Below are 26,513 nucleotides of genomic sequence, written 5' to 3'. Positions count from 1 at the left end.
ATAATAGAAGGTCATCATGGGTTTTGTGGTCTTCTTGATGGTCTTTCCATTAGGTTAGTGAAAATAGCCATGTCCTAACCCTACTGGGTAAGCTTGTTCAAAGCTAGAATAAGAAAAGCATTTTTGTAGTATGTGGTGCCAGTAAGAGTGTACTGTTGGTCTGTTATGGTATTCATCCACCTAGTAGACCAAATCATATGCAGAAACCTCAGAATAGATCAAAGCAATATTGCTGTTAAAAAGTTATATTATGGATATTAGACCAATTCTGCATGGGCAGAAAAGGATGGGCTGGCACCTGTATGGCAGTGGGGCTAATCTCCACTGCCACACAATGTCGGCACCATCCCGTCCCATCCCAGGCCTGGCTTGTTTTAAGGCCTCCATTGCCTTACAGGAATGCGTAAATATCCATGTTCCCTTTCCCCCCGCAGGCACCCTTAGCAGCCATGCTGGGCCAGGCCTGTGTGGACAGAGAAGAGGTGGTCCTTCCAGGCCCAGCTTCTCGCTGCTATGGTGTTCCAGCAGGGACACAAAATGCCCCATTTGACTGCATGGTACTTTGTGGCACTGCAGGGCTGAATGGGGCTTTTTTTTTTCTTTGCACAAAGGTGAGATGGCATTGTTATACAATCCCACCTTTGTGCAAAGAAACCCTCCCCCTGTGTGGCAGAACCTTTCTGCCCCAGCTGTGTCTGTGGGGATGTAGAAATCTGGGATGGACAGGTTTCGCCACCAAAATCACTTCCCTGTGAGGATGCAGGAAGTGGCGGAACATGCTAGTCTGTCACAGTGCACTGGTGGTAGCCCAGAGCAGCTGATGCCATGTGGAGTCGGAGTCAATAACCCATTAGGCCAGGGTTCTCCACATCCTTTTGAGCCTGATGGCTTTTTTTGAAATTTTAAGTAAGGACAGTGAGGGGTATGGGGCCTAGGGCAAATCACAAAATGTTTGGAGTGGAGTTCCTTAAAAAGGGGGGAATTCCATGCCAAACATTTTCCTGTAATGGAGGCAGCTGCTTCCAAATGTATTACTCAAGGGGTGGGGAACATAGATTATGTTTCCTGTGCTTTTTGAAGAACTTCTAATTTCAAAAGTGGAGGAATGCTAGGATCATGAACACACATGAAGCTGCCTTATACCGAATTAGACCCTTGGCCCACCAGAGTCAGTATTGCCTACTCAGGGTCTCAGGAGGAGATCTTCTACATCACCTACTGCCAGATCTTTTCAACTGGAGCTGCCAAGAAATTGTACCTGGAACCATCTGCACACCATGCAGACTCTACCACTGAACCACATTTCTTTGCTTTGGGGAAGAGTTACTCTTTTGTGTTGATATTGAAAGCAAAGGGGATAGTTTGGTCATGCAACAGTCACAGAGAGAGGTTGCCAAGCTCACCGACATAAGGAAGTTTGTGCTTATGGCCAAGCCCAAGGGTACATGGCTATGTCCTGACTCCGCAGGGTGAGCTCAGTTTTTTTACTAGTTAGTCTACAGGTGGAGAGTGACTTGATATCATTTTCTTCCACCCCTTCCTTTCAAGAAACTTTGGATTTTATCCTTAAGCTTAAAGCAAACACAGACCAGGAAACTCATTGGCAGGTGCCATTATTCCCCTGCAGACCACAATGGAGATCACTTCATTAAGGTTTTGTTTTGCCTTCATCCCCTAATCTGGTCTTCTTTTAACTGACTGTATGCTACGTGGTTGACACTGAAAATGGATTCCAAGGAATAATTCACAAATTCTAGATTGAATGGATATAGCCACATCACAGGTTTCTTGACAGAATGTCATGTGTATTAATGATATTTACACTTTTTGTACAATTCACTCTGAAGAAACCCTCCTTTTTATAAGTATTACAGGATATTCAAAAGTTAAGCCAGTGGTCTTAATAGGTAACTGTTGCATCATGACCTTTTCAAGAAACATGCAATTCCTGCCATCCTATGAGCTGGAGCCAGACTGAATTTTCTGCTCATTTAAGGCACTTCTGTCAGTGGAACCGAACATTCCTGCTTCCCTCCTACTACCGCAACTCACTGATCTCACTGAAATGCTACTCCTGGGAGAGATAAATTGAGGGTGTCTTGCAGGAAAGCAGAATTGGTGGAAATTACCCTACTGCTACTATTAGTGGAAAATTAAGTCTGGATCCAGCTCTGTCTGTCTTTAACACAAAGTGTGACATTTATTCCCCTCGTCTTGTTGCCCTATTATGTGAAGTGGCATCTTGCTATAATGTGAAGGCATCAAACCATGAATTATGTTAAATTATGAGGAAGGGACGGAAATAGGAAATGGTGTCAGTTAACATTTGTAGTTCTCCACCATTGCTTTGCATTTTCCCATTTCTCACATTGTCCTCTGCAATGTGTAACCTAAAATATCTATAGGAGCTGCTTCAAAATGAGTTAACCTCATATAAAAATTGGAACTAGATTTAGTTGTAGAGCTTTACAGGTCCCCCCCCCCCCCGTCCCAGTAGACCTATACATGAGGATCTGGTTAATCCAACTTCCCATGGTTTAATTTTCACTAGATCACAGAATTCTACATTAGAGGTTAAAGTTTATGGCATGCCTATAAAAGACTGCATTTGTAATTATTTCAATATTTCTAATATTTAAATGGACTATGATAGCATATTTTATTTTATGTTTATATAAATGACTACCTGCTTTGGAATACATGCATACGGGAGTTGGGGGTCTCCTGTACTCTCATTTGGAAGTGTGAGACACATAGGCAGGCGGTGTGTTTAGAAGAAGCAGGTATGTTATTTGCAAGCTAATTGCATGACTCCTGCTATTCTGATTGCACAGCTTTTGATGCTGCCACAGAGTTGCTATCTGTTGGGAGACCATTGTGGTACTATTTCATGGACCCTTAGATCAGCACAAGCATTCAGTTGCCACCTGTATGGTTAACTAACAGAAGCTGACACTGCTGCTGTTGGATGAATTTGCCCATACATCTGGATGATGTGGTTGACTCTGCATTTGTCTGTTTCAAAACTAGTCTGTGGTTGCATATTCCGAGACAATAAGATGGCATATTTCTTATAGCTGTGAAAAAGGTTTTGTGTGCCGCCAGATTCACAGTAGGAACTGGTTTTATCTTTTTCTTTATTTCTAGCTCCAAGACTAACAAAGCTGCAAAGGAATACTGCCCAGTTTTTAGTTAGTTCTCTGTGTTAGAGTTTCTATGTTCCAACAAGTCACATTAGTAACTCAGGGATTTGTTGCATAGTGAGAATTCGTGCTTAGTGAGCTTACTTAGCTGGGTGAAGCAGAAGCTTCATCATAAGCTTTAAAAGATTAGATGTCTCTGATAGTATCACAGAATTGCACCTTTGTATGGTCTTTGGGTCTCCACTGGGTAGAAATGAAGACTTGAATGGAAATAATTTTGGTGAATGTATTGATCATATTCCTACTAACGAGAAAGATGTGCTTGCACCTTCCCGTAAAAAGGTATACTTGCATTATAACAAGATTCTTATATTTTATGTGGCCACATTCATAAAAAGAAAAAGAAATCTCATACTCTCCAGTAGTTTTGTGAACTTCCTGACCTTTGGTGAAGTTGGTGCTGTCACAGAGAAATGACATCCATATCCAATTACAGCAGAGAAAATATTAAGTAGCAAAAAGTAGTGCCTTGGTAAATTTATCCATAAAGCCAAAGGAACATGACAAAAATTAGATAAATGACAGCTGCTAAGCCTTCCATAACTACCAAATATAGCATTCTGGGTTCCGTTGACTGAAATGAGCCTTCTCTGATTGTTGCATCAATTGTTAAGGTGCTGTAGAATATTCCAGCTGCTCAAAAGTATAAAAAGACACGTGGGCACAAAGCCTAGGGATTTGGGAAGGCGTGGAATACAGAAGAGTGGCAACACTGCTGAAAAGTGTGTCAACCGTTTGATCATGTCTGTGATTCTTAGGTTCAAAGTATTACATGAAGATACTATGAATATTGTCAGCTAGTGAAGGGAAGGATGTCAAATGCTCATTAGACAAACACCCCCCCCCCTTGGATGGATTTCCACGACCCTAGATCCTACTATTTGAACTTGGTCTTCATGCAGATGATTAGGGATAAAAACTGGGGAATTAACCACATAAGGAAAGGATCTCTACCAATTATAAAAGCCTTAAAGAAGTACAAAAGGGGGGTTAGTTGACTTTCATTCTAAAAACCCTCCTGGAAAACTTAAATTGCCTGCAGATGGAGGAGTGTCCTACTACTTATGGAGCTGTTGGAGAGGATGGCAAGTCGAGTCTCAGTTCTGACCCCTGAGTCAGAGGTAGTGCATTTTGTCTGATCTAATTAAGCTGAGAACTTAATTCCTGGGGACATTAGGACCCAATTCACAGCAGGACTGTGTCACATTAGGACCCTTCCTTGAGCCTTTTTCTCTGTTATCCCTGTCTGAAATGGCCCCAGGGAGCTGCAGTTTGCCCCTTGGGGAAACTTATTATGTCTGAATGCATGTTTCTCAGAAAGTACATCTGGTCTTATTTATGAGTGCCTGTGTGCATGAGAGCACTATCTGCTTTGTGGTGGGTACAGGAGATTGTGTTTTTTAATACCTTGCGTGAATTATCACATTCCAATTTCTTATTACTTTTCACTGTTGGTAAATGGGGCTTTATCAGCCATAGTGTTTACAGTAGGGGTGCTGCATAAATTTAAAACTATGTAGCCCATTTGTGAAGAATTTATTGGCTATAAAACTTTTTTGCTCTGCTTTAACAGCTTTTGCACCTCCCTCTTTCCTATTCTTGCTATGAAAATAAAGGACTAGCAATGCCAAACAGTTATCAAAAGATTTTTCTGCATATAGAAACAGAAATAGAAGAACACCTGCAAGATAATTTATTCCTGGCTAGGAGTCTCTGCAACTCTGAGCCCTTCTAAATTATGCAGTGCTCCCCCCTCCCCTCTTGCATAGACAGATGTCTGCCATGAATTGTGAGATGAGGCTGGCTAGCCCTTACATTGTCTAGGTGCTGCTGATCAGGTTATAATTAAAAAGAGAGAGATGGAAGATCTGAAATAATTCATGGTGGTGGAGAGGAAAGACATGGATCAAAGAAGACTTCATTCCTTTCCTTCAGCTGCTTCTCCTGCCAATTTTCAGCCACATCCTTGAATGTAATAATCTCACATTCATTCTCACATAAGTAGGTACATACTGAAGCATGCATATTCTTTATACATCAACTCACATTTACTCACACACCCTGCATATGTGCTGTCTTACACATATGTATACACTCATGCATCAACACACAAGTGCATACAGATAACATGGACTTGTATGAATGCACATGCCCACATTTAACAATATGCATATATACATGTTGGCCTATTTGTATGGATCTCTGTACACATTAGGATCTCTCTACTCCCAGATAGGAGGCCCACTGATTGCTTCAAAGTTGATTTAGCATGCTGAAACATCCTCCACATCTTCATGACATGATCAGCCAGGATGGGCCTGAGAAGTTGTTCTCCAGCTGAAGTAAAAGCAAATGGCTGATGGTTGCTGAGAGGTTTGAAGTCAATCAGATCTAGAACATAAATGGTGAGCAGGGCCTAAGCAACAGGATCCCCTGCATATTGGTCTCTGTTGAAGTGAAACTTGGTCTGCAGGAGAAGTATGCATGGGGTTCTTGTTTCACGTATCTGTTGATCAGGATATCAGTATTTTAAATGAACACAGAATCAGCTTTTGAACTTTTTATTTTGCATGTATGATGTTTACTTGCCCCCCCCATTGTATTTTTAACAGCAGAATTTTCTACCATATGTAGAGCAGAAACCTGCCCCTAACTTATATACCTCCAATTTATATCCTCATTCATCTATATGCAAGTAGATTGACTCTCAACAAGCTTAAATATCTCTGAGGCTTATATGTGATTGCTTCATAACCTTTAAATGTGCCTGGCCATAACTATGTCAGAATATTTTTTTGGAAAAAAATATTTCATATCACTTCACAGTATCTGCATATTAATCTTCTTATTTGTAAGCAGCAGATTCTTAAAAATATATTTTATTAAATTCCCATACATCTGGAGGTCTGTAAAGTATGTTTGGAATTTGGGTAACTCTTGTCTTTCAGGGCTTTCAGCTCTGGGTGGAGTCTGGGAAGGGTGGGGTTTTGGGAGTATTGATAAATAAACTCCACTGATCTATGCAGTGCAGGTGAAAAATCGATTTAAACTATTGGATGCAACAGAGAAGATGCCTGATGAACTGTGGCAGGAAATTGAATAAACTGTTGTTGAAACAGCAGTTAAGCACATACCACACAAAAAACCAGGAAAACGATCAAATTGGCTCTCATATGAAACTATAAGAATAGCTGAATGTAGAAAAGCAGTAAAAGCTGCAAGCAAAAGGGAAGAAGCAAGAAAATTAAATGCGGATTTTCAAAGGACAACAAGAATCAACAGTGAAGCTTACTGGAATCAGAAATGCAAGCAGTTAGAAGATTACAAAAAGGGGACATAGGAGAAATGCTTTTGCACAAGTAAAGAAGTTCTGAATGCTACTTTCTGCTCGAAAAAGCATAAAAGATAAACAAGGGAAGACCAACAGAGCATCAAGAACAGGTGGCGAGAATACACAGAAGAACTGTATATGTGCAGGATGGAAGTTTGCTCTCTCCAAAATGGAAAAAAAGAAAGAAATAGAACTTGAATTGACCATTTTTGAAAAGGAAGTTGAATGGACCTTGAGCCAGTTGCCAAGCAACAAGGCCCAAAACATTGACATCATACTCATGGAACTGCTGAGATGTGTACCAATCAAAACCGTTACAGCTTTGTGCCAGAAAATCTGGGAAACTAATAACTGGCCAGAAAACGAGGAAACGATCTGTGTTCATCCCACTACTAAAAAAGGGTGACTCAAAAAACCATTCCAATTATGTACAATACCCTTCATTTTTCATGCTAATATGATTCTGTTCAAAATCATAGAAAAGATAGCAACAACCATTGAAAGAGAATTATCAGCTGTTCAAGCAGGATTCTGATGGGGGTGTGGTCACCCATGATCACATAACAAATCTGCACTGGATTTTGGAAAAGTCATGGGAATAGCAGAAGGATGTCTGCATCTGCTTTATTGACTACAAGGTGGATCACAATGAGTTGTGTGAAGCCCTGGAAAATTTTGGGGTGCCAGTACATTTGATCAAACTGATGCAGTCACTGTACGGAAACCAAGAAGCCATTATACGTACACCATTTGGTGACACTGACTGTATCAGAGAAAGGAGTGTGTCAAGGTTGCATTCTTTCCTCCTTCCTGTTCAACTTGTATGCTGAGATCATTATGAGAGAGATTGAACTCAAAGAATCAAACACTGGAATTAAGATTGGAAGAAGCAATATAAATAATCTTTGATGGCTGTGAAAGTTGGGCCATAAGGAAGGCCGAGCATCAAAGAATGGAGGCTTTTGAACTCTGGTGCTGGAGAAGACTCTTGTGAGTCCCTTGGACTGCAAGGCGAACAAACCGGTCAGTCCTAGAGGAGATCAGCCCGGACTGCTCCTTAGAAGGCCAGATGCTGAAGATGAAACTCAAATACTTTGGCCACCTCATGAGAAGGAACGACTCCCTGGAGAAGAGTTTAATGCTGGGAGCGATTGAGGGCAAAAGAAGAAGGGGATGACAGAGAATGAGGAGGCTGGATGGGGTCACGGAAGCAGTAGGTGCAAACTTAAATGGACTCCGGGGAATGGTAGAGGACAGGAAGGCCTGGAGGATCATTGTCCATGGAGTCGCGATGGGTCAGACATTACTTCGCACCTACCAACAATAATGCTGATGACTCAAGCCTCCTGTCAGAAACTGAGGAAGGCCTAGGACAGCTGATTACAAAGGTCAATGAAGTAAGAAAGAAATTTGGCCTTTTCATAAACACTAAAAAGACAAAAATAATAACCACTGCAAAAAACCAGACATGTCACAACAACAGTTGATGGTGAAGAGGTTGAATGCGTTCAAGAATTCTTTTTTCTTGGATTACAAATTGATTTGACTGCAGTGTGGAATCACTCAGGGTCACTCAGCAAGAATGAGCTTGAATGGAACATGGAAAAGCAAGGACATTAGCCTGACAACCAATTGTAGATTAATTAAATCTATCATGTTTCCAGTAGCCACTTATGGCTGTTAAAGTAGGAAGATGAAAAATTGGGAAGAATCAATTCATTTGGTGTTGGAGAAGGCTTCTGCAGATTCCATGACCAGCAAAAATCACAAACAAGGAAATACAGCAGTGCATAAAGTCTGATATATCACTTGTTGACAAAATCACAAAACTCTGGCTCGCTTACTTTGGCTATATCATGTGATTCAACTCAGTAGAGAAAGCAATTATGCTAGGATTGGTCAGTAGAAAAAGGAAACCAGTCTGACAGAGGGCATGGTGATTAGACATGATTGGAGTGGGCACTGGCCAGAACACTGCATGGAGGAGGGAGGTGGTGCGGGATCGGGGATCGTGGTAATAACTGTGCCATGGGATCCCCAAGAGTTGGACACAGCTGAATGGCTGACAACGACATCAGTAGAGTATAATGCCATTGAGTCACCCCTCCAAAGTGGTCCAGAGTGTATAGGTGGTGTTCTGAGGGGGGGCAGGGAGCAGGGGCCCTTTGGTCGCTGTTGGTTATATATATCTGGTCTCAACCAAATGCCTGGCGGAAGAGCTCCTCCTTGCAGGCCCTGTGGAACTGTTTAAGCTCCGTCAGGGCCCTGATCTTCTCTGGGAGCTCGTTCCACCAGGTGGAGGCCAGAACAGAGAATGCTCTGGCCCAGGTTGAGACCAGGCAGACTTCTTTAGGGCCAGGGACCTTTAGCTGGTTGGTAGCAGTGGAGTGCAGGTCTCTTTTGGGGGTGTAGGCAGGGAGGCGATCCCACAGGTACACTGGGCCCTGACCGCGTATGGCCTTGAAGGTCATTACCAGAACCTTTAGTCTGATCCAGAATTCAACTGGCAACCATTGCAGTTTATGGAGAATGGGCCGGATGTGGGACCTCCACGGTGTTGCAGTGAGGATCCTGGCCGCTGCATTTCGAACCAGCTGTAGTTTCTGGGTCAAGACTAAGGGCAGGCCTGCATAGAGTGAGTTACAAAAGTCCAGTCTAGAGGTGACCGTCGCATGGATCACTGTGGCTAGGTGTTCTGGGGCCAGGTAGGGCGCTAGTAGCTTGGCTTGGCGGAGGTGGTAAAATGCCAGCCGCGCTACCTTTGTGATCTGTACTTCCATTGTGAGGGAAGTGTCCAGAATCACGCCTAGGTTCCTGGCGGAGTGAGCCATAGAGAGCTGCACACCATCCAGGGCAGGCAAGCGCGCTTCCTCACATGGGCCCTTCCTACCCAGCCACAGGACCTCTGTCTTTGAAGGATTGAGCTTCAGATGACTTTGCTTGAGCCATCTCGTCACTGCTTCTAGGCAGCTGGCTAATGCTTCTGGGGGAGAGTCAGGGCGGCCATCCATCAGGAGGAGGAGCTGGGTGTCATCTGCATATTGATGGCAACCCAGCCCAAACTTCCATACCAGTTGTGCAAGAGGGCGCATGAAGATGTTGAATAGGATAGTTTCTGTTCAGTTCACCGCCACCTCTACACACACGCAATCACAGAGCCTTAGGAATGTCACTGGAGGAAGATGTGGAGAGATCTTCAGGACAGATGGTGCAGTGCCCGCCTAGTAGCACAGAATTGGCCCAGCATCAACAGTGAGGATGAGTGCTTGCAAGAGCAGGACTGAGACAGCCAGCATGTGCCTGATGTACTACAGGTGTTTAACAGCATGGTGCTTAAAAGCAAGGGAGAAGGGAGTGACTGCATGGAAGCAATTTGTCTATTAGCTACTGACCTTGCTGTACCTTCATAACCTTGTTCATGGATTTTCCTTTAGACTTGAAGCTATGTGTGTTGTCTAACCTGTGCCTGAACTTTGGAACTATATTTTGATGTCTCTCCTTGGAATAGTGTTACAAATTCTGATGCCTAGAAACTGTTTCTGTGAGCCTGCTGTGTGCCAGTAAATAGGACAACATGGTTCTTTTGCCACTGGTGTATGGAGCCAAGCAACAGCTCCTGAGCTGGTTATTGTGCTATCTGGGTCCACCCCCAAATCCCTTAAGGGGGTCATGTCCTAGGGGAAGCAGGCATGCAGGCACAACCTCCTCCCCCAGTGGATCCAGCCTAATGCCTTAAACATTCCAAGGCTGTGCCAGGCAAGAAGATCATTTATTATTATGCAGGCAAGAAGGTATTATTATTATTATTATTATTATTATTATTATTATTATAGAAAAGTGTGACAAAACCAGTAATGGGGGGGGGAGAAGGCCAAAGGGTGCACTGCGGGAGCCCAGCAGCCATGTAGCCTTAAGAGGGGAAGGGACAGACCTGTGGAAGGATCCCAAACCAAGGAGCTCTCCCTTGGCCCACCTATCCCAGCAAACAAGGGAGCAGGCCATTGGCTGCCTGGAGGAAGCTGCCAGACACTCCCAGATGACCAGGAGTCATGCCAGCACAAAGAGTCTGTCTCCCAATCCTGCCCATCACCCAGGCCACATAACAGCCCCGGGTAAGTCCAGGGCCAGGGGGGTTTGAAGGGCACTCAGAAACTAGTCCAATTTAAGAATTTTTCTTTTACTAGTTTTTAGCTGGTTATTATTTTAACTACGTGTATACGGGTTTTTATATCACCCCAAGATGGCTGTTGGAAAGGGGTGGCCTACAAATCAGGAAATAATTTTTTTACAAAATTATAACCTCAGTTGTTTTATGTAAGTGGACAGCTGCAGTTCTTATTCTTTGGAGGGCCAGTCATGTATATCAGGAGTTTTTAAAACTGATTTGGGGCTAACTTGCGCTTGTTCACCTCACTGATCCATGGATCCAACTGATTTTTTAACCATATTAGAGAACCTGAATGAATTTTGAGGAGTTTATAAAAGTTCTGGGTGTCAGGTCCTGTTGAATTTTGGCCTATTTTAGCTGAACTGAATTGTATCAGAATGCCCATATGCTGTATGTCTCTAACTTACAGGCTTTTCCAGACATTTTAAAACAGTAAGCTGACATCATGTATATAGATGAGACAAACCAGGCTTCTCTTCACATGCCTTCTTCCTCTCATCACATAATAAATGCATCCTTGTTTAAAGCTAACTTTGATATACAAATGCAGAGTTAATTTTCCGAGTCTGGATTAAAACTTGGTTTAGAATTCCAGGTTGGGGAGGTCAGTAAAGTAACTGCATTTATGTCAGGCACATGGACCTGGCAGCATGCTGGGTACATGCATATGTAGGCTTAGAGTCAATTTGATGTGTTGTCAGAATACAGCCCCAGTGAGCTTCATGGCTAAGTGGGAATTTTGACTTGATTTCCAAGTCCTAGTTAAGCAATTTAATCACCATGCCATGCTGGCTCTACACATGCCAAATGATTCTCTGCAGCTGTGAGAAGAAAAAGGAGGTAGATTTGAGTTGGGATCCTTTGTCTGAACAGTCACATCTTCCTTTAATAAAAACTTATGAATAAAACCATGCAGTAAAGATTTTTTAAGGAGTCTCTACCAGACTTTCAGTTTATCACTCACTTTGCTACACACCTTTTTGTATGGCCATTTATGAGGCTTTCTCTTGTGATTTCTTTGTAATGGGGATGCTTATGAAGATGTTCGTCTGTTGAAACATATATGGTGTTCTTTTGGCCACCTCTATGCTGCTTCTGACAAATGGTACAGGTTTTGCAGCGTCTGAACTTGTGAAATTTCCTTTGTTGATTCTTTCTTTTGCTATAATTCTCTGAGCAGATTTTTTTTTAAGCCTGTTTTTGAATCTTGTAATTTGGGCACAAGCCTGCTGGGAAACATTTGAACAGACAGCATAAATGCTACCAACTGATTTATAGTCTTGAAGCACTTGTGTTACTTTAAAACTAATATATTTGAATATGAAACGTTAGTAGTAAATAGCTTGGTAGGAAGAACTATAGCATGTCAGTCAGTCAGTCAGTCAGTAACCTTTTATTGGCATAAAAACTATAGCATGCATATGCCTCTTTGCTCCAGTTCCTTCTTGCAGTCACAGGGATTCTAGGGTGCTTATAGAATGTAGCCTGGCTGCAAGGATTTCCCAGTTCAGTTTAATCGAACAAAGGGGCAGAGGGCACACAATGCAGGCAACTTCATTAAAACAGCTGAGAAATGCAGTCATTTAGGAGCTTTGCATGGACATCCAAGCACACATGGGACTCTGTGTTTTATAAATGCATGGTTTTATTGACCCTCTGTGTTCCCTGAGAGGGTGAATGCACATGACTTTTAGCTCTGGGTTAGACCTTAATTGAATTTAGTACCTGATAACTGGGCTCTTGAAGTTGCATGTCAACAAGGCTTTGGAGGTTTGTCTGATTTCTTCTGTTGTGTGCTTCTCGTGTGTTTAAACCTTTCAATATATTAAGAAAGGCAACAAAGGTCTCTCCCTGGACGAACTAAGCAGCATTACCTTAGAATTTGTTTTGCAGAGCTTGTTGAGCTAGCAGGTAATTACAAATTGTCAGCATACAGGATAAAGAGGTTATACTGACTAGACTGTCCATATCTTTGCAACTCAGAAGATACTTTGATCAGACTTCATGCTTCATTTGAAAAATTTACATGGATTGGGGTTTATGTGTAGCCTATAGAGCTATTATGTGTTTGTGTATGCAAAGTTTTACAACTGCCATTTTCTTTCTAGGTATCAGCAGTGTTTTTATGGGGTCAACCTGTCCAGTCTCCGCAATGCAGCTGTGGATGAATACTTCAGGCAACCTATTGTAGTAAGTAACATTTCACTCTTTTTCCTCTCTGCTTTTGTCATTCTTCCCCATTGGTTCCCAAAGGCAGCCATTGTTACCATATGGAGGGGAAACATGATCAAAATGTTAAAACCTCTGCACTGTATTGTACTTAAGAGGCAGGTTTACCCAAAATCTAGCTGCTTCTGTTGACTTGCTCCCCACAGTGTCATATGACAGTGCTCCAAGAAAAAGGTGATTTGGTTCTTTACAGAATAGTTATTTAGGATTATAATTAAAACTCATGAGTAGGAAACTAGTCCAGTAGTCACTTTTATTTCCCCAGCCAACAGCATCATCATAATCAGAGCCTTTGGGAGCAGGCCCAAATAATTAAATACTGTGCGCAAATACAGGACATATGCTTGTAAGTGTATTCAAAATTGAGACAGTGCAAAGTTGAGTGGGAAGTAGGAGAGAGATGTGCAGAAATGACAACTGGAACAATCCGGTTTGGCCTGAAGATCAGCTAACTGTTCTAAAGGGTCGACAGCCCTGACATCACACATCTGCTTGGCTACTTGCTCCAATGCTGCTGTGTTTTAATCAGGAAAACCAAACCAAGTGGCAAGGCAACTGCACCCAAATGTCAGAAATATTTTTGTTCCAGTTTGGAGCTTATTTGCAAATAGCCATTGGTCAGTAGGATCCTAACTAATAAAGTTCCAGTTGCACATAAAGTTCCATTCTGACAACAACCTAACTAGATTTAGCTTTGCCTGCAGACCTTGATTTTGTTAAGAGAGGTGGGTGGGGGAGAAGCTGCTGATTTTCCCGCCTGTTGATTTCCAATTCAGAAAATTATATGATGAGAAAGATAAGAGGACCTTGTATCTCACCCCACCCCCAGTGAAAACAGCCTGTGAAGAATGGTTTTGAGTTGGAAATGACCGTTCTGATTAGGCATGCTTTGTTCTAACTATACTAAAAGTTCCAAATGCTGATATTATTTTAAATATAGCCCATGAATTCCCTCTTCTCTTCAGATATTTCAGAATGTGTGCATATTGCAGTGTTTTAGATAAGAAGTGCTATTTCACCTTGTGTAGGTTACTACATAAAACACAAAGAACGCACAAGAAAAATAGATTATGAGATGAACCAACAGAAGATGTTATCACTTGTCAAAGGCAGAATTGAATCCTGTAACTCCTTATGAACTAACAAATTGCAAAGATGTAAGCTTTTGAGAGTCAAAGCTCCCTTCATCACATACTTATATATGACAGATCGAGCTTTGCCTCTCAAAAGCTTGCACCCTGACAATTTGTTGGTCTTTAAGGTGCTACTGAACTCAATTCTAACTGTTCAAACTACACACCAACCTGGCTACTCTCTGAACTATCTTGACAAAAGTGTCTGTCTTACATGTCTAAAATGCTATATCATGTGTATCTTATTTTTTCCAAGTCAAAGTAGCCTTTATTGGCATTAATAAAACAACAGTATCATAATATACAATCAACAAGAGTGCTACAGAATTTAGAGATAAAATCATATAATTAATACTTGGGAGATCAAATGATTATAGCATCATGAAGGAACTTTGCTACGATTTGTTATTTTAAAGTTTTTGAATTAGCTTAACGTCTTTCTATAGATTTTACTCAGCTAAATATTTAGTATTTAATAAGTGCATTTTAGCCTCTTGTGTCGCAGAGTGGTAAGGCAGCAGACATGCAGTCTGAAAGCTCTGCCCATGAGGCTGGGAGTTCAATCCCAGCAGCTGGCTCAAGGTTGACTCAGCCTTCTATCCTTCCGAGTAAAATGAGTACCCAGCTTGCTGGGGGGTAAATGGTAATGACTGGGGAAGGCACTGGCAAACCACCCCGTATTGAGTCTGCCATGAAAACGCTAGAGGGCATCACCCCAAGGGTCAGACATGACCCGGTGCTTGCACAGGGGATACCTTTACCTTTAAGTGCATTTTAATGGAACTGTGCAGTGTCTGACCTGAAAATTGGCCTTGGGTGGTAGGGGGAGAGACTTGGTGAGGAAATAAGATGTGGCAGAGTGAGATAATGGAATACATACGGTGAATGCAAATGCCCAGAGATCGTTGGGGTATGTCATTAGGGCCGGGATGCTAACTAGGGAAGGAGTGGCATGTATGTTGCTCAGATATGGATGCTTGGCTCTTGTGGCCCTTTCTTGCATGCCCAAGGAAATGCCGATCATCACTTTAGGGTTCGGAGGCGAATTTCCTCCAGGCCAGACATGCCAGTGATTCTAGGGGTTTTTTTTTGGGGGGGGGGGGGGTGTCATCTGGACATGGAACTGGGATCACTGTGGGTGGACAGGTAGTTGTTAATTTCCTGTATTCTGTAGGGGTTTGGACTAGATGACCCTGAAGGTCCCTTTCAACTCCGTGATTCTATGATTTCTTGATCTGCATTATCAAGAAGAAAAATAACTTTAAGATAATCAAGAAATTCAGCCAAATGTATTAAAATAGAGTTGAAACATTTAGAAAGAAGCATCTGGTAAAAAAGGCACTGAAGAAAAACAGAATAAGATACATCTTGAATCTTTTTGTACTTTCAGGACACATTTGACATTAGAATTCTGATGGCTCGAACAGTAAAATACACTGTCAACTTTACAGAAGCAGAAGAAGAAGATTTGCACAGGTCAGAGTCTGAGGAAAATTCTTTCTCTCTTTCTGTATCATGTTCCTGCTACAGACACATTTGTCAAGGGGCAATTATATTCTTCTGAAATAGGGTATGAAACCATTCATAGCAGTCATCCAACAAACTCATAATCATATGCTTAAGATGGTACTATAACCACTACTATACTTAGTTGTATCCATCCATCCATCACGTTTATATACTGCCCTCCCTGAGGGCTCAGGCCAGTTTACATGGAACTGAGAACTATACAAAGAACTGCTCTGAGTCTTTGGGGAGGGCGGTATATAAATATGAACAAACAAACAAACAAATAAATAAATAAACCATACATATAAATAATATTAATATTACTAACTGATGATAACAGGGTAACAGAACAACATTAAACAGTAATAATACAAACAGGTCCAGGAGCAGAATGCATTGATGGATTTCTGGGGAGGAAGGAGGAGGAGGGGGCAGAGGTTGTTGGTTGTGCCTGGTCTCAACCAAGTGCCTGGCGGAAAAGCTCCTTTTTGCAGGCCCTGCAGAACTGTTTTAGCTCCATCAGGGCCCTGATCTCCTCTGGGAGCTTGTTCCACCCGGTGGGGGCCAGGACAGAAGGTTTGGGCCCTGGTTGAGGCCAGGGATCATTAGCCGGTTGGTTGGGGCGGAGTGTAGGGCTCTTTGGGGGGCATAGGCAGGGAGTTGGTCCCTCAGGTACACTGGGCCCTGACCATGTAAGGCCTTGAAGGTATGGCCTTGGTTTCTGATGCACACATTTTAAGATTAGGATACTGGTTTCTGAATTATCTATACAATTCTGTTGTTTTTAAATTGTGGATTACCATGGCAACTTTTCTTACTTGCTTCTGCAGAGTGGAAATCCCCTTTGTTTTTCAAATGATGCAATCTGGGCTAATCCATGGTTTGGCATTTTGGTTTGATGTGGCATTTGTCGGCTCACTGTACGTATTCCCCAACCCACTCCATCATATGCTTTAAAATTTCAATTTAAGGGAAGAGGCAATTTTTCTTTAGGCTAAATTACTATCCTTGGTCAAGTTGTCAACTGCTTAGTGTATGGAGGATTAAGCCCAATTCTTGGATATAGTTTTCAGGTGGCTAAATTGGTGTGACTATGATGTACCACCTCAGGAACAAAACAAGAGTTGATCTAGACATGATGCTTGCATAAGAGTTAGCATACCAAACTTGTTCACTAGAACTCAAATACATAACTCACTCCATGTAGTAAAATTTCAGGTTATTGCAAGTGCCTGCCAGTGACTTGCTGCCAGACAACTTCTTCCTGGGGAGTGTGAAGATGCTAGACTAGCTCACATTCTCCATGCATGAGATGAATGATTCCTGGATTCTACCTTTGATGCTTAGTTTGCGCTTTAACTTGATCAGGCAGCAAACAAAGGAGTTGCATCTTGGCATTTTTTAATCCCAAAAGCAGTTGTTTGAGGAGAGCTGCCCTGATTTTAGCTGTGTGGGATTGCTGCTTGCTTAGGTTCCTGGTGTGGCAGGGCAATGTCATTCCTTGTTTTATGAATATATATGCAATAGTTGTTTTTCTCTTGACTTTTGATATATGCTTATTTAATTTCTTGCTTTAAGGGTAACCGTTTGGCTATCAACTGCTCCAACAGAACCTCTGACTCATTGGTATCAAGTACGCTGCCTTCTTCAAACACCTCTCTTTGCCAAAGAAGGAGAAACTCTTTCAGGGAAAGTCCTATTTGTAGCAAATAAGCGGTAAGTAGCCAAACTTTGACAGTGTTTTCCTTGCCAAGAAAAAAGGCTAATTACATGAGGCATTTGAAAGGTTCTGGGAATTAGGAACGGGCATGAATGTTTTTGTGATTTAATTTGTGTTTCATAGCCAACTATGAACCGATTTGCCAGTTCACAAATCAAACTGGTTCATATCCGTTTGTGAGCCATTTAAAGCAGGCGTAGTCAACCTGTGGTCCTCCAGATGTCCATGGACTACAATTCCCATGAGCCCCTGCCAGCAAATGCTGGCAGGGGCTCATTGGAATTGTAGTCCATGGACATCTGGAGGACCACAGGTTGACTACCCCTGATTTAAAGTGCTTTCTGCTCTCCATGAGTTGTTGCAGGGGGTAGGAATTAGGGGTTTCCAAACAGCTGAAGAGGTTGGAGCCATTTAAGCCAAATAGCTGGGCACAGCTGTTTTTCTGTGAATAGCAGAAAACAACAATCAAAAAGATGATTAGGAAAATAATAGCAAAGTTTACACTTGTAGTAAGTGAATCTCCTTTAGATTTTCTGCTGTTAAGCATCTCTTTATGTACTTATGCTAAATGTTGCATAACATGAATTTTTGTTGTGGGAAAATATAATGGTCAAAGCCAGCAAAGAAGTAATATTGAGAATTAATTGCAGTAGATAACTTAATGTGCCTTTAAAGTTACTTACATTCTTTGATTTCAGTTTTGCTTAATATAGAGAAGAGAACAGTGTATATGTCATACTTGTTCTGTATGCTAAATTCTTTTATAAATATAAATCCTTTTAAAGATTTGTTAGTATGTCCAATAAGATTTGAGCATACAGAACTATTTCTTCTTTTATTTTTACATATTGGATGTGCTCAAAAATTAAATTGTTATGACAGATCTCTCGTAGTAGATATAGTCAAATTCTGTGTGCATGGTAATCAGGAGACACCATGGAATTGGGCTGAGATCCATAGCAAAATAAATCTGGTCATTGTGTTAGAAGACTAAAGGAAATGTATAACTTTCATCCGGAGAGCTATATAGCACCTGTCCAAAATTTCCCTGTGCCAGGTTTTCTGTACTGCCCTTCATGGTGTGTAAACAGTTTAATTATTCCTTCTGGAGTACTTTAGGTTGCTTCATGCCACTTCAGAATTGACAAGATCAGCAGGAGTAAGCTCGGATGACCAGATCGAGTCCCCCAAAACTCATCTCTGCCCAGCAAGAAAATGTGCTGGCAAGTTACAGTTACTCTCAGGGAACGTCAGCATGTGCACATTAGGATAGAACGGAGCGAGTTGAACACTTTATTGTTAATGGATTTCTAAAGTTCAGCACCTGACCAAGACTTTGAAGTTTTGATTGTTAAATGTTAGCCTGATTTTGGAGATCCTTTCAGTTTTAAGACTGAACTACATATCATGTTTGACATGTGGTTGCCACATAGACTTAATTCAGCTGTCAGCTGTGAGTTCCTTTTTTGAAATGCATTTCTGTAATGCATGCCTCACCCTCTCTGCTTTTGTCTCAGTTCCACAATATTGCCTAATAGAGCAAGATTTGCCCCATTGGCAACTAGATATGTGCTGATGGGGCTATACATGCTGCTGCCAGTGAACCATGTTCCCACTGGAGGCGGGAAAATGTCTTGGGGGGAGGGGCAGGAATTCCATCTGCCTGTATGCAGCAGTCATAGTCTGAACCAGGACTCTACAAGGTGCTCAAAGCTGGTCTCTGGAAATCTCAGTTGTAATCATGTGTCAAATGAACATGCAGTTCAGCCCGTGGAGGCCTAACTAAAGAGTATCCCACAGAATCCAGAACTGGTTAGGAACTGCACTTCAACAGGATAAAAGTACAATCTGATTGTTCCAAAGCAACTAACCAGCAGGGTCAAATAAGGATCTAAAATAGAGGTGTTAATTTTTTTTCTGGTTCAGGTCTATTGTATCAGAGAAAGTTTCAGCATTTCCAAAAAGTTCTGGGTCCAAATACCGACATGGTTTTAAGATCCGGTAAACCTGAGAAGAAGTTCAGTTCAGATCTTTATTATGGTCATAGACCAGCAGAATGAAAATTAACGGTTGGTCAGCTACAAAACATAATACAGCTAAAAACATAGATTTGCTAATAATATAAAATAGTTTAGACCATAAAACTGCTAAAGCGTAAATTAGATTATACATATAGGGAATTATTCTGATCACAGCTGTCTGAATCAGTTAGGTATTAGTTAGGCCGAATTTTAGGCCGAATTTTCATGACTGCATCACAGAACCTGTCAACTTTATACGTTATAGCATAATTTGTGTCTGTGAGCAGTAAAGAGGTATAATATTGACCTGAATGCCCTGGGAATCTATATAACAATGATGCAATAAAAATTTAACATATATAGAGGAACCATATCCATGGTTCCTCTATATCAGGGGTCATCAACCCCCGGTCCGCAGCCCGGTGGCGGGCCGCAAAGGCCACGGTACCAGGCCGCCGGCAGCCACGCTTGCCTTCCCCCGCCGGCAGCAAGAAGGAAGGGAAGAGGCAGGCGCAGCTGCCAGCATGGCGATGACGCAAACGCGCATGCGCGTTAGCGCTTCCTAGTGGCGAAAACGCACGTACGCAGTTGCCGCGCATGCGCGTTAGCGCCACCTGGTGGCCAAAACACATGCGCGCGCATGGCAATTTCGCGTGCGCGTTTTTGCAGCACCCGGGCCGTCGGCTCTTCCCTCACTCCGGAGGCAGTCCCTGACCTGAGAAAGGTTGGGGACCGCTACTCTATATATTTGTGAAACAGCCTGGGGGGTGGGACGTATCCGGCTCTCCAAGTTGGAATACGGCCAGTCAGGGTACAGCCACCAACACTGGCTTGTATCCTTATTGGCCCTGCCCCTACAACTCCCTCCCTGGACGCTAGCCACTTTCCTCTCAGATATGCCAGAGATAGAGACACACAGAGCCCTGCCAGACCGAACACGAGCCCTCATTCCCTCCTATCGCTCCTGCTGTGAGGGAGGCAGAGAGAGACACAGAGAACGCTGCCCCAAGCTGCTGACAGACACATAGAGAGCCGCCCCTGCTGCGATGGAGGGAGAGAGAGACAGAGAGCTGCCCCAAACTGCACACCCGCCCTGCTTTCCTCCTACAAAACAACCCCTTGATTACCTGCTCTGCCTCCTGCTGCGAGGCACACCAAGACAAGTAGTGAGAGGGAGAAAGAGATACAGAGAGAGATCTGAACCTCCTGGTGTGCTCTGGGTCCTAGCACCCATTGCATTGCAATGGGCTTTCTTGCTAGTATCATTATAATACCGACAGTGAAGAAGGATATGTTCCATTGTTTCTATTTGACCAGTGCCACAGAGGCACTTCCTTTCAGCATAAGGAATCTTCTTATATCTCCCTTCAAGTACAGCTGAAGGAAGGGCATTGCTGCAAGCTAAAGTAAAAGCCCTCTGGTGACTAGGTACCTCAAGATAAGCCATGGGAGCTGTGAGATACCTATTGCTTTCACTAACAATAAAAGCAGAGTTACTTGCTGCATCATGTTGACATTCTATGTCCACTACTCGCTGTTTAATAACTTCTTTAACCTAGACCTGAGAAGAAGAAAAAAAACATTTTTTAAAAAAAGCAAGCAGTTTAAACCATGCCATGGGAGAAGTTGACCCCAGGATCTTTGTGCAACGGGGAGGTCTTTTGCCTCTACAACATCTGGGGAGTGTCCAGAATTATTCATCTCACACCACTCCCTTTTGGGGGACTTCGGGATGGGGTTCTGGAATTGCTGTTTTTCAACTAAACTGCAGGGACCCTCGTCCTGCTTGTCTACTGAAGACTGCCCAAGTTTCAAGCAAATTGGATCAATGGGTCCAATTCTACAAGCCTCCGAATAACACACCTCCAGCCAATCTTACTTATCTCCATTGTTTCCTATGGGGGGAAATTCAAAGAAGCCAGTAGCCAAACAAAGAACAATCACTGGCCAAAAGTTTTCAAATGCGAACAAGCCCAACAGAACCAATATCAAGCAAAGAAATCCCAGCAGAGTCACAATCTATGTGGTAAGCCCAACAGAAGCAGTATAAAGCAGAGTATCACAGCAAAACCAATTTAAGCAAGGGACACTTGAATGCCCATTACAACTAATGTCAAACCAGATAATCCCAGCAGAACCCAGCACCAATGTAACAGACCCAACAGCTCTTCCTGGTCTTGAAAACGTGCAAATTTGAAGAAAAACAGGACTAGGAGCCTTAAGATGTCAGCCTCAAACATTTTTAGATATTTGCAAATATATCCAGAATATTTGAGGAATCAGTATCTGATATTCCTGAGAATCCCAGATATCTCTCAGATGCTCAAATCCCCCCCCCCCCTACACACACACACACACAAAACCGTCAATAAACAGTTTTTTTGTTTGGTCATATCCGAATGCACATCCCTATCAGAGGGGAACTTTCAAAGCCTCTCCATCCCAAATTCAATACAATCATTAACAAATACTTTTTGCAAGGATAGTTCTAATGAATTGAATCAGTTTATTAACAGCGGGTTCTGATTAAGTTAACCAATGTTATAATAGTATGTTATAATAGTATGTTTGATCCTAAATTGTATGCATCGAAACACAGAGCACTATTTATCCTGAAACCTTTCTACCTGATAAAAGTTATTATACACGTAAATGTCATTTTTAAAAGTTTTTTTTCTGATTTATGATACAGGCAGAGTTACGACATCCAGATTGTTGCTGTAGTGGATGAGACTGGCTTTAAGTCAGGCAATGTCCTTGATTTAAAGAATCCATTTTTTAGGTAAGAAAGGCTTCTACCAAGGATTCATCTTTGGCAAATACATTTAGTAGCCTCCACTGTGTGGAACAGCCTCTATGAATGTAAGAAGGCCTCTTTATTTGAAGGCCTTCAGGAAAGGGTGTAAGATGGAAGTTTTAGAAGGACATTTAAGAAGTCATTGAAGGGCAGTCGAGTGGTAATTTTAGCAGAAGACAGTATTTAAGAATTGCTGTTCTATCTGCTACAATATTTTAATTGTGTGTTTTAAATTATATGTTGTTACCAGCCTTGGGCTTCAGATTTCTGGGAGAAAGACAGGTTTTATAGGTATTTTAAATCAATAAAATCTGATCCTTTAAAAAGAATCTGAATTAATTCTTGCCTTTTCACCAGACTTAGTTAACAGAAATGCTTTTTAAATTTTTTATGTTGTATTTGCAACATCTGAATATTCTACAATCTGAATATTCTGCAGCACTGAAATGTGTACTGGCATTTGTTTCAGTGTTTGGGATGAGGTGGTTAGAAAGACGTAGTGATTGATGTTCACTTCAGAGAGCATACTTCACCTGCCCACTTTAACCAGTGGCCAGCAGGAATCTACTCTGGAATCAGAGTGTACAAGGTTAACAGATGCACAGTGACATGATGGGAGGCATTAGATCAAAGCTTGGGCCCTTTCTTGAATGCAGCTACTGGATGGTGGACAAGTTTGATACAGCTGGCCCTGGTTGATGTTAGTACATCAGTAGAGGCCAAAGTAATTATGTGGTCAACTGCATGGAATCAGTGGTACTGACTGAAGTATAGATCTTAACTAAATAGTTAGGTGAGCCCCATCCACAGCAGTTTATATGTATGCACACATTTATATGTATAATTTATGTGCCTAAACTGTGTCTTTTTCATGGGCTCTGTGCCTTCTGACATAGGTTCTTCACCCATACAGTTACGGTCAAAATGTTCTATTGTGGTTCTCCTTCAATGGAGGAAGTCATCCATCTGGTTAAGTCATGCCTCGTCTTGCTCCAGGCAGGGCGTTGACAATTTTGTATTACTGTCCTGGGCTAGAGAAGAGGCTGCCCTTCCAATTTCAGTAGCCCTGCAGCTCCAGCAGGACACTTGAGCTCAATTCCACTTCTTCTTCTTAATAATAATAGTAATAATAAATCTTATCTCTTGGATTTTACTGGCATGGAGGTCTATGAATTTTCCACTTCCCAGCAGCAAAAACAAATGAGGGTGGGTGGGATGTGAGCAACAAAAAAGGGAAAAAAGAAAATGTAGTTTTGGAGCTGGACTATATGATCACTTGAAGGACAGCCTCGCTCGGGCACAGGAGAGCCATCAAACATTTGCATAGCCCTGCCTGGAGCAAGAGGAGGTGCAGCCAAACAACTTGGGTGACTTCTCTCCACTAAGGACAAGAAACATTCAGGTAAGTCCAATATTTTGCTTTCTGTATAGTTAGACTGCACAGGTATTTCAATTTGTATTGTTCTGATACTTTGTCTTTAGGTATGCTTAGATAATGCTTGTATTTTCCTGCTGGAAGAAAAACTGGGATTTACAACCAAACCAAGAAGCCTCTGAAGTTAAAAGCGTGAATACAGAACAGTCTTCTTCTGTGAAATCTAACTGTACATATCTGAAAGGAAATATTTTATGCAAACTGTATAATAAGGAAGGATTTGTGGAGCTCCACCTTTTCAAACTAGCAGCCAGATCTTAAACATGTCTGTTTGCCAAGTATTTTCTTTTGTGTTCAGTGGTACTTGCCATTTACTTTGAAACCTCTTCAGCTGAAATACGGGGACTGTAAATGTGTCAAACGTGTATAGGGACAGAGTGCCACAGCCCTCACCCCCCCCCCAATTTGGAAACCTGAGTTCTTTTGTTTCTTTGTTCCAATTGCTCAGAACTGTGCCATGGTCTGTTTCTTGACCCAAACAATTATTCTTTGGGTAGAATTTTATTGCAAACTGGTTTGGCAGACTGCTGAGGATGTATAAAGCAATGTGGGGACTGTGGCCTCAAACCAGAGCTCCCAGGCCCTGGTGCCTGTCCTCCTGTCACACCAGAGCAAGGATCAAAATCACCTGGGTGGGAGATTGTGTTTGACTCCCAAGACTTTTTGCTTTTTCTTCCCCCAAGGAATATTCTTAACAAGGCCTACCTCATGCTTCTCCATATATGTAATGTAAACTATGCTTATATTCTGTTTCAGTATTTTTGCAAGGCTTTTAAATACTTGCAGTTTAGCCTCAGCTGGCCAGTATTAAAAAGTTGCCATCTTACAGCATGGTGGCACTGAGCCTTGGCACATGTTCCTCACCTAAATTTTATAATGGTTGAATGAACCCAGATTGTTCACATCAGCTGACGGGCTTGGCTTCATACAGTCAGTTCGTGGGGTAATTTCTTGACATCTGTATTTCTGTACATTTCATACATGCTGTAGATAATACAACTGCAACTGTACATTCACTCTTTACAATAAAATTTAAATATAAAATGCAATGTGATTGTGGTCTTCATTTCCAAGAGAGGTTATTGTGGAAAGTATTTCATTTTACTTTACAGTAAACCTTTCTCACTGAGGCTCAAGGCAGACTGCGCCGTGTAAATCAGGGCAATCAACTGGATGCGAGATCTAATAAGCAGTATAACCAGACCAGGATTGCAGCAGTAAAGTATTAGGCATGATATGTTAAGAGTACAGGAATTGGTATTACATTAGAAAACAGTATAGTGGGAGCAGGATAAATTGGACAACATACTATACCCAGTCTAATAGTCCAGAGTCCTGTTCCCTTTAGAAAAGTGACTTCTGAAGATAAATTGCGCACAGTCATTATTCTCACACACACATGTGTGGCTTTCTGTACTCCTAATCTGTTTTTCAAGGTTGTCATTTTAATCATTTGCATGAAAAGGGAACTGGCAAACGGAGATGTGAGCTTAAGTATTTAGCCCTGGAGCACTGTTGGATGCTGCAGAGTCTCTCTAGGGTTTTGCCAGTGATTATTAATGACACTGCTCAACAACACACAAAGAGAAGTACACAAACAACGAGCAATGAATTTACTATGAAAAATGAAGTCCAAGTATCTTCCTGCTCTTTTTAAATTACTGTGCTGCTGAATCCAAATTTCCAGTCTCTCATCTGTAATGAAAAAGCAGCACTGAATGATGATTGTAGCCTGCTAGGAAGTGAATTCATCTGCATTCCTTGAGTTACCAGCTATAACAGCCAGAGGAGGAACAAATCAAGATGACCAATTATTCATTAATGGTCAATGAAGAATAAGCGAGGAAGGTTGTGTATGGCTGCTAGAACAAATAGTTAATCTTATCTGTTCAGTTCCCAACCAGAATTGTCTCCCCAGTTATTGTCCAGAATCTATATACCACTTTTTGGATCATGTACCATGAAAAAATTGACCATTGATACTCCGTCGCCAAGCTGATACAGAGGTGTGCTGGTTATAGCAAGGGGGGGGGCAACTGTGTTAGGCTTGGACTGCTCAGCCATCTGGGCAGAGAACAGAGGAAGCATCACCTCAACAAGGGGATCAGAGCCACCATGATCCTCTCTGTTAGGCACGGTGTGGTCCTGACTGGAACTGCATCACAGCCCTGAAGGCTGGATCCTGCTTTCGTTGTTTTCTGATCCTTGTGCAGAAGATTTCTTATGTGAATACCCTTTGCTGGATCAAGGATTTATTCCTTGTCACAAGATGAAAGATTTTCTGTACCAGCAATAATGGCCTAGGTCACAGTATTTACAACAAACAGTTTATCAGGATAATATTGGAAGCTTCCATGGTGTAAAGCATGGGCATGAGTCCAACAATTGTGATCGGTATGTGTGCGCAAATGTTTAGGACTGTTGAGGGGTTTGTTGGTAACAGAAATTACTGTAGCAGTGAGCCACATGCTTCCTTCTTGTAAATTTGAACAAGAAGTACTGCAGATGTTTCAGTGATGCTTGATCAAGAAAAAGCAATTTCTTTTTTTAGGTTTCTTATAAAATCCACCTAAGTAAATCCAGGTGCCCCAGCAACACAGAGCTCTGCACTTGCTTCTCCTCTGATTCAGGCTGTGTGGTCTCCGCTCAGTGCTTAGCAGCCACAGTTGGGAAACGGATGCGTGCAGGAATGCTGGAGCGGGATTGATCCAGGAGTATTGCTTTGATTTGTGCTGCCTGCCTACTGATTGTTTGTCTGCTGCTCTAACTAGCCTTCTGGCCTGGAATTTATATAACCCAGTAATATAAACACTTTCCTGGGATTAATCTTTCTCAGTCAAAGTGCATGCACACTTTTGTGGTTTTCAGATCTCTACATTCATGTAAATTCAAAACTGTTTCTGAGAAATGTCCTGTTTAACCAAAGAAAATTCAAATTAATTTCATTGGATCACCATCATCACTATT

At 42.0% G+C, this 26,513-nt stretch overlaps 1 protein-coding gene across 2 annotated transcripts in view; it reads left to right on the top strand.

Moving 5' to 3' along the window:
- LOC143841119 (histone-arginine methyltransferase CARM1-like) overlaps nt 1-24,595 on the top strand; it is a 67,079-nt gene extending 42,484 nt beyond the window's left edge. For both annotated transcript variants that reach the window (XM_077344909.1, XM_077344908.1), the window contains exons 8-13: nt 12,811-12,892; nt 15,455-15,540; nt 16,404-16,493; nt 17,152-17,289; nt 22,007-22,096; nt 23,594-24,595. In XM_077344909.1, coding sequence (XP_077201024.1) covers nt 12,811-12,892; nt 15,455-15,540; nt 16,404-16,493; nt 17,152-17,289; nt 22,007-22,096; nt 23,594-23,603 — 496 coding nt within the window. In that variant the 3' untranslated portion in view covers nt 23,604-24,595. The remainder of the gene's footprint in view (nt 1-12,810; nt 12,893-15,454; nt 15,541-16,403; nt 16,494-17,151; nt 17,290-22,006; nt 22,097-23,593) is intronic.
- The last annotated feature ends 1,918 nt before the right edge of the window (nt 24,596-26,513 follow it).

Source organism: Paroedura picta, chromosome 7 (genome assembly GCF_049243985.1).
Source record: "Paroedura picta isolate Pp20150507F chromosome 7, Ppicta_v3.0, whole genome shotgun sequence".
Lineage (NCBI taxonomy): Eukaryota > Metazoa > Chordata > Lepidosauria > Squamata > Gekkonidae > Paroedura > Paroedura picta.
Note: the sequence above shows the minus strand (reverse complement) of the source record. Positions and strands in the feature narration are given on the sequence as shown.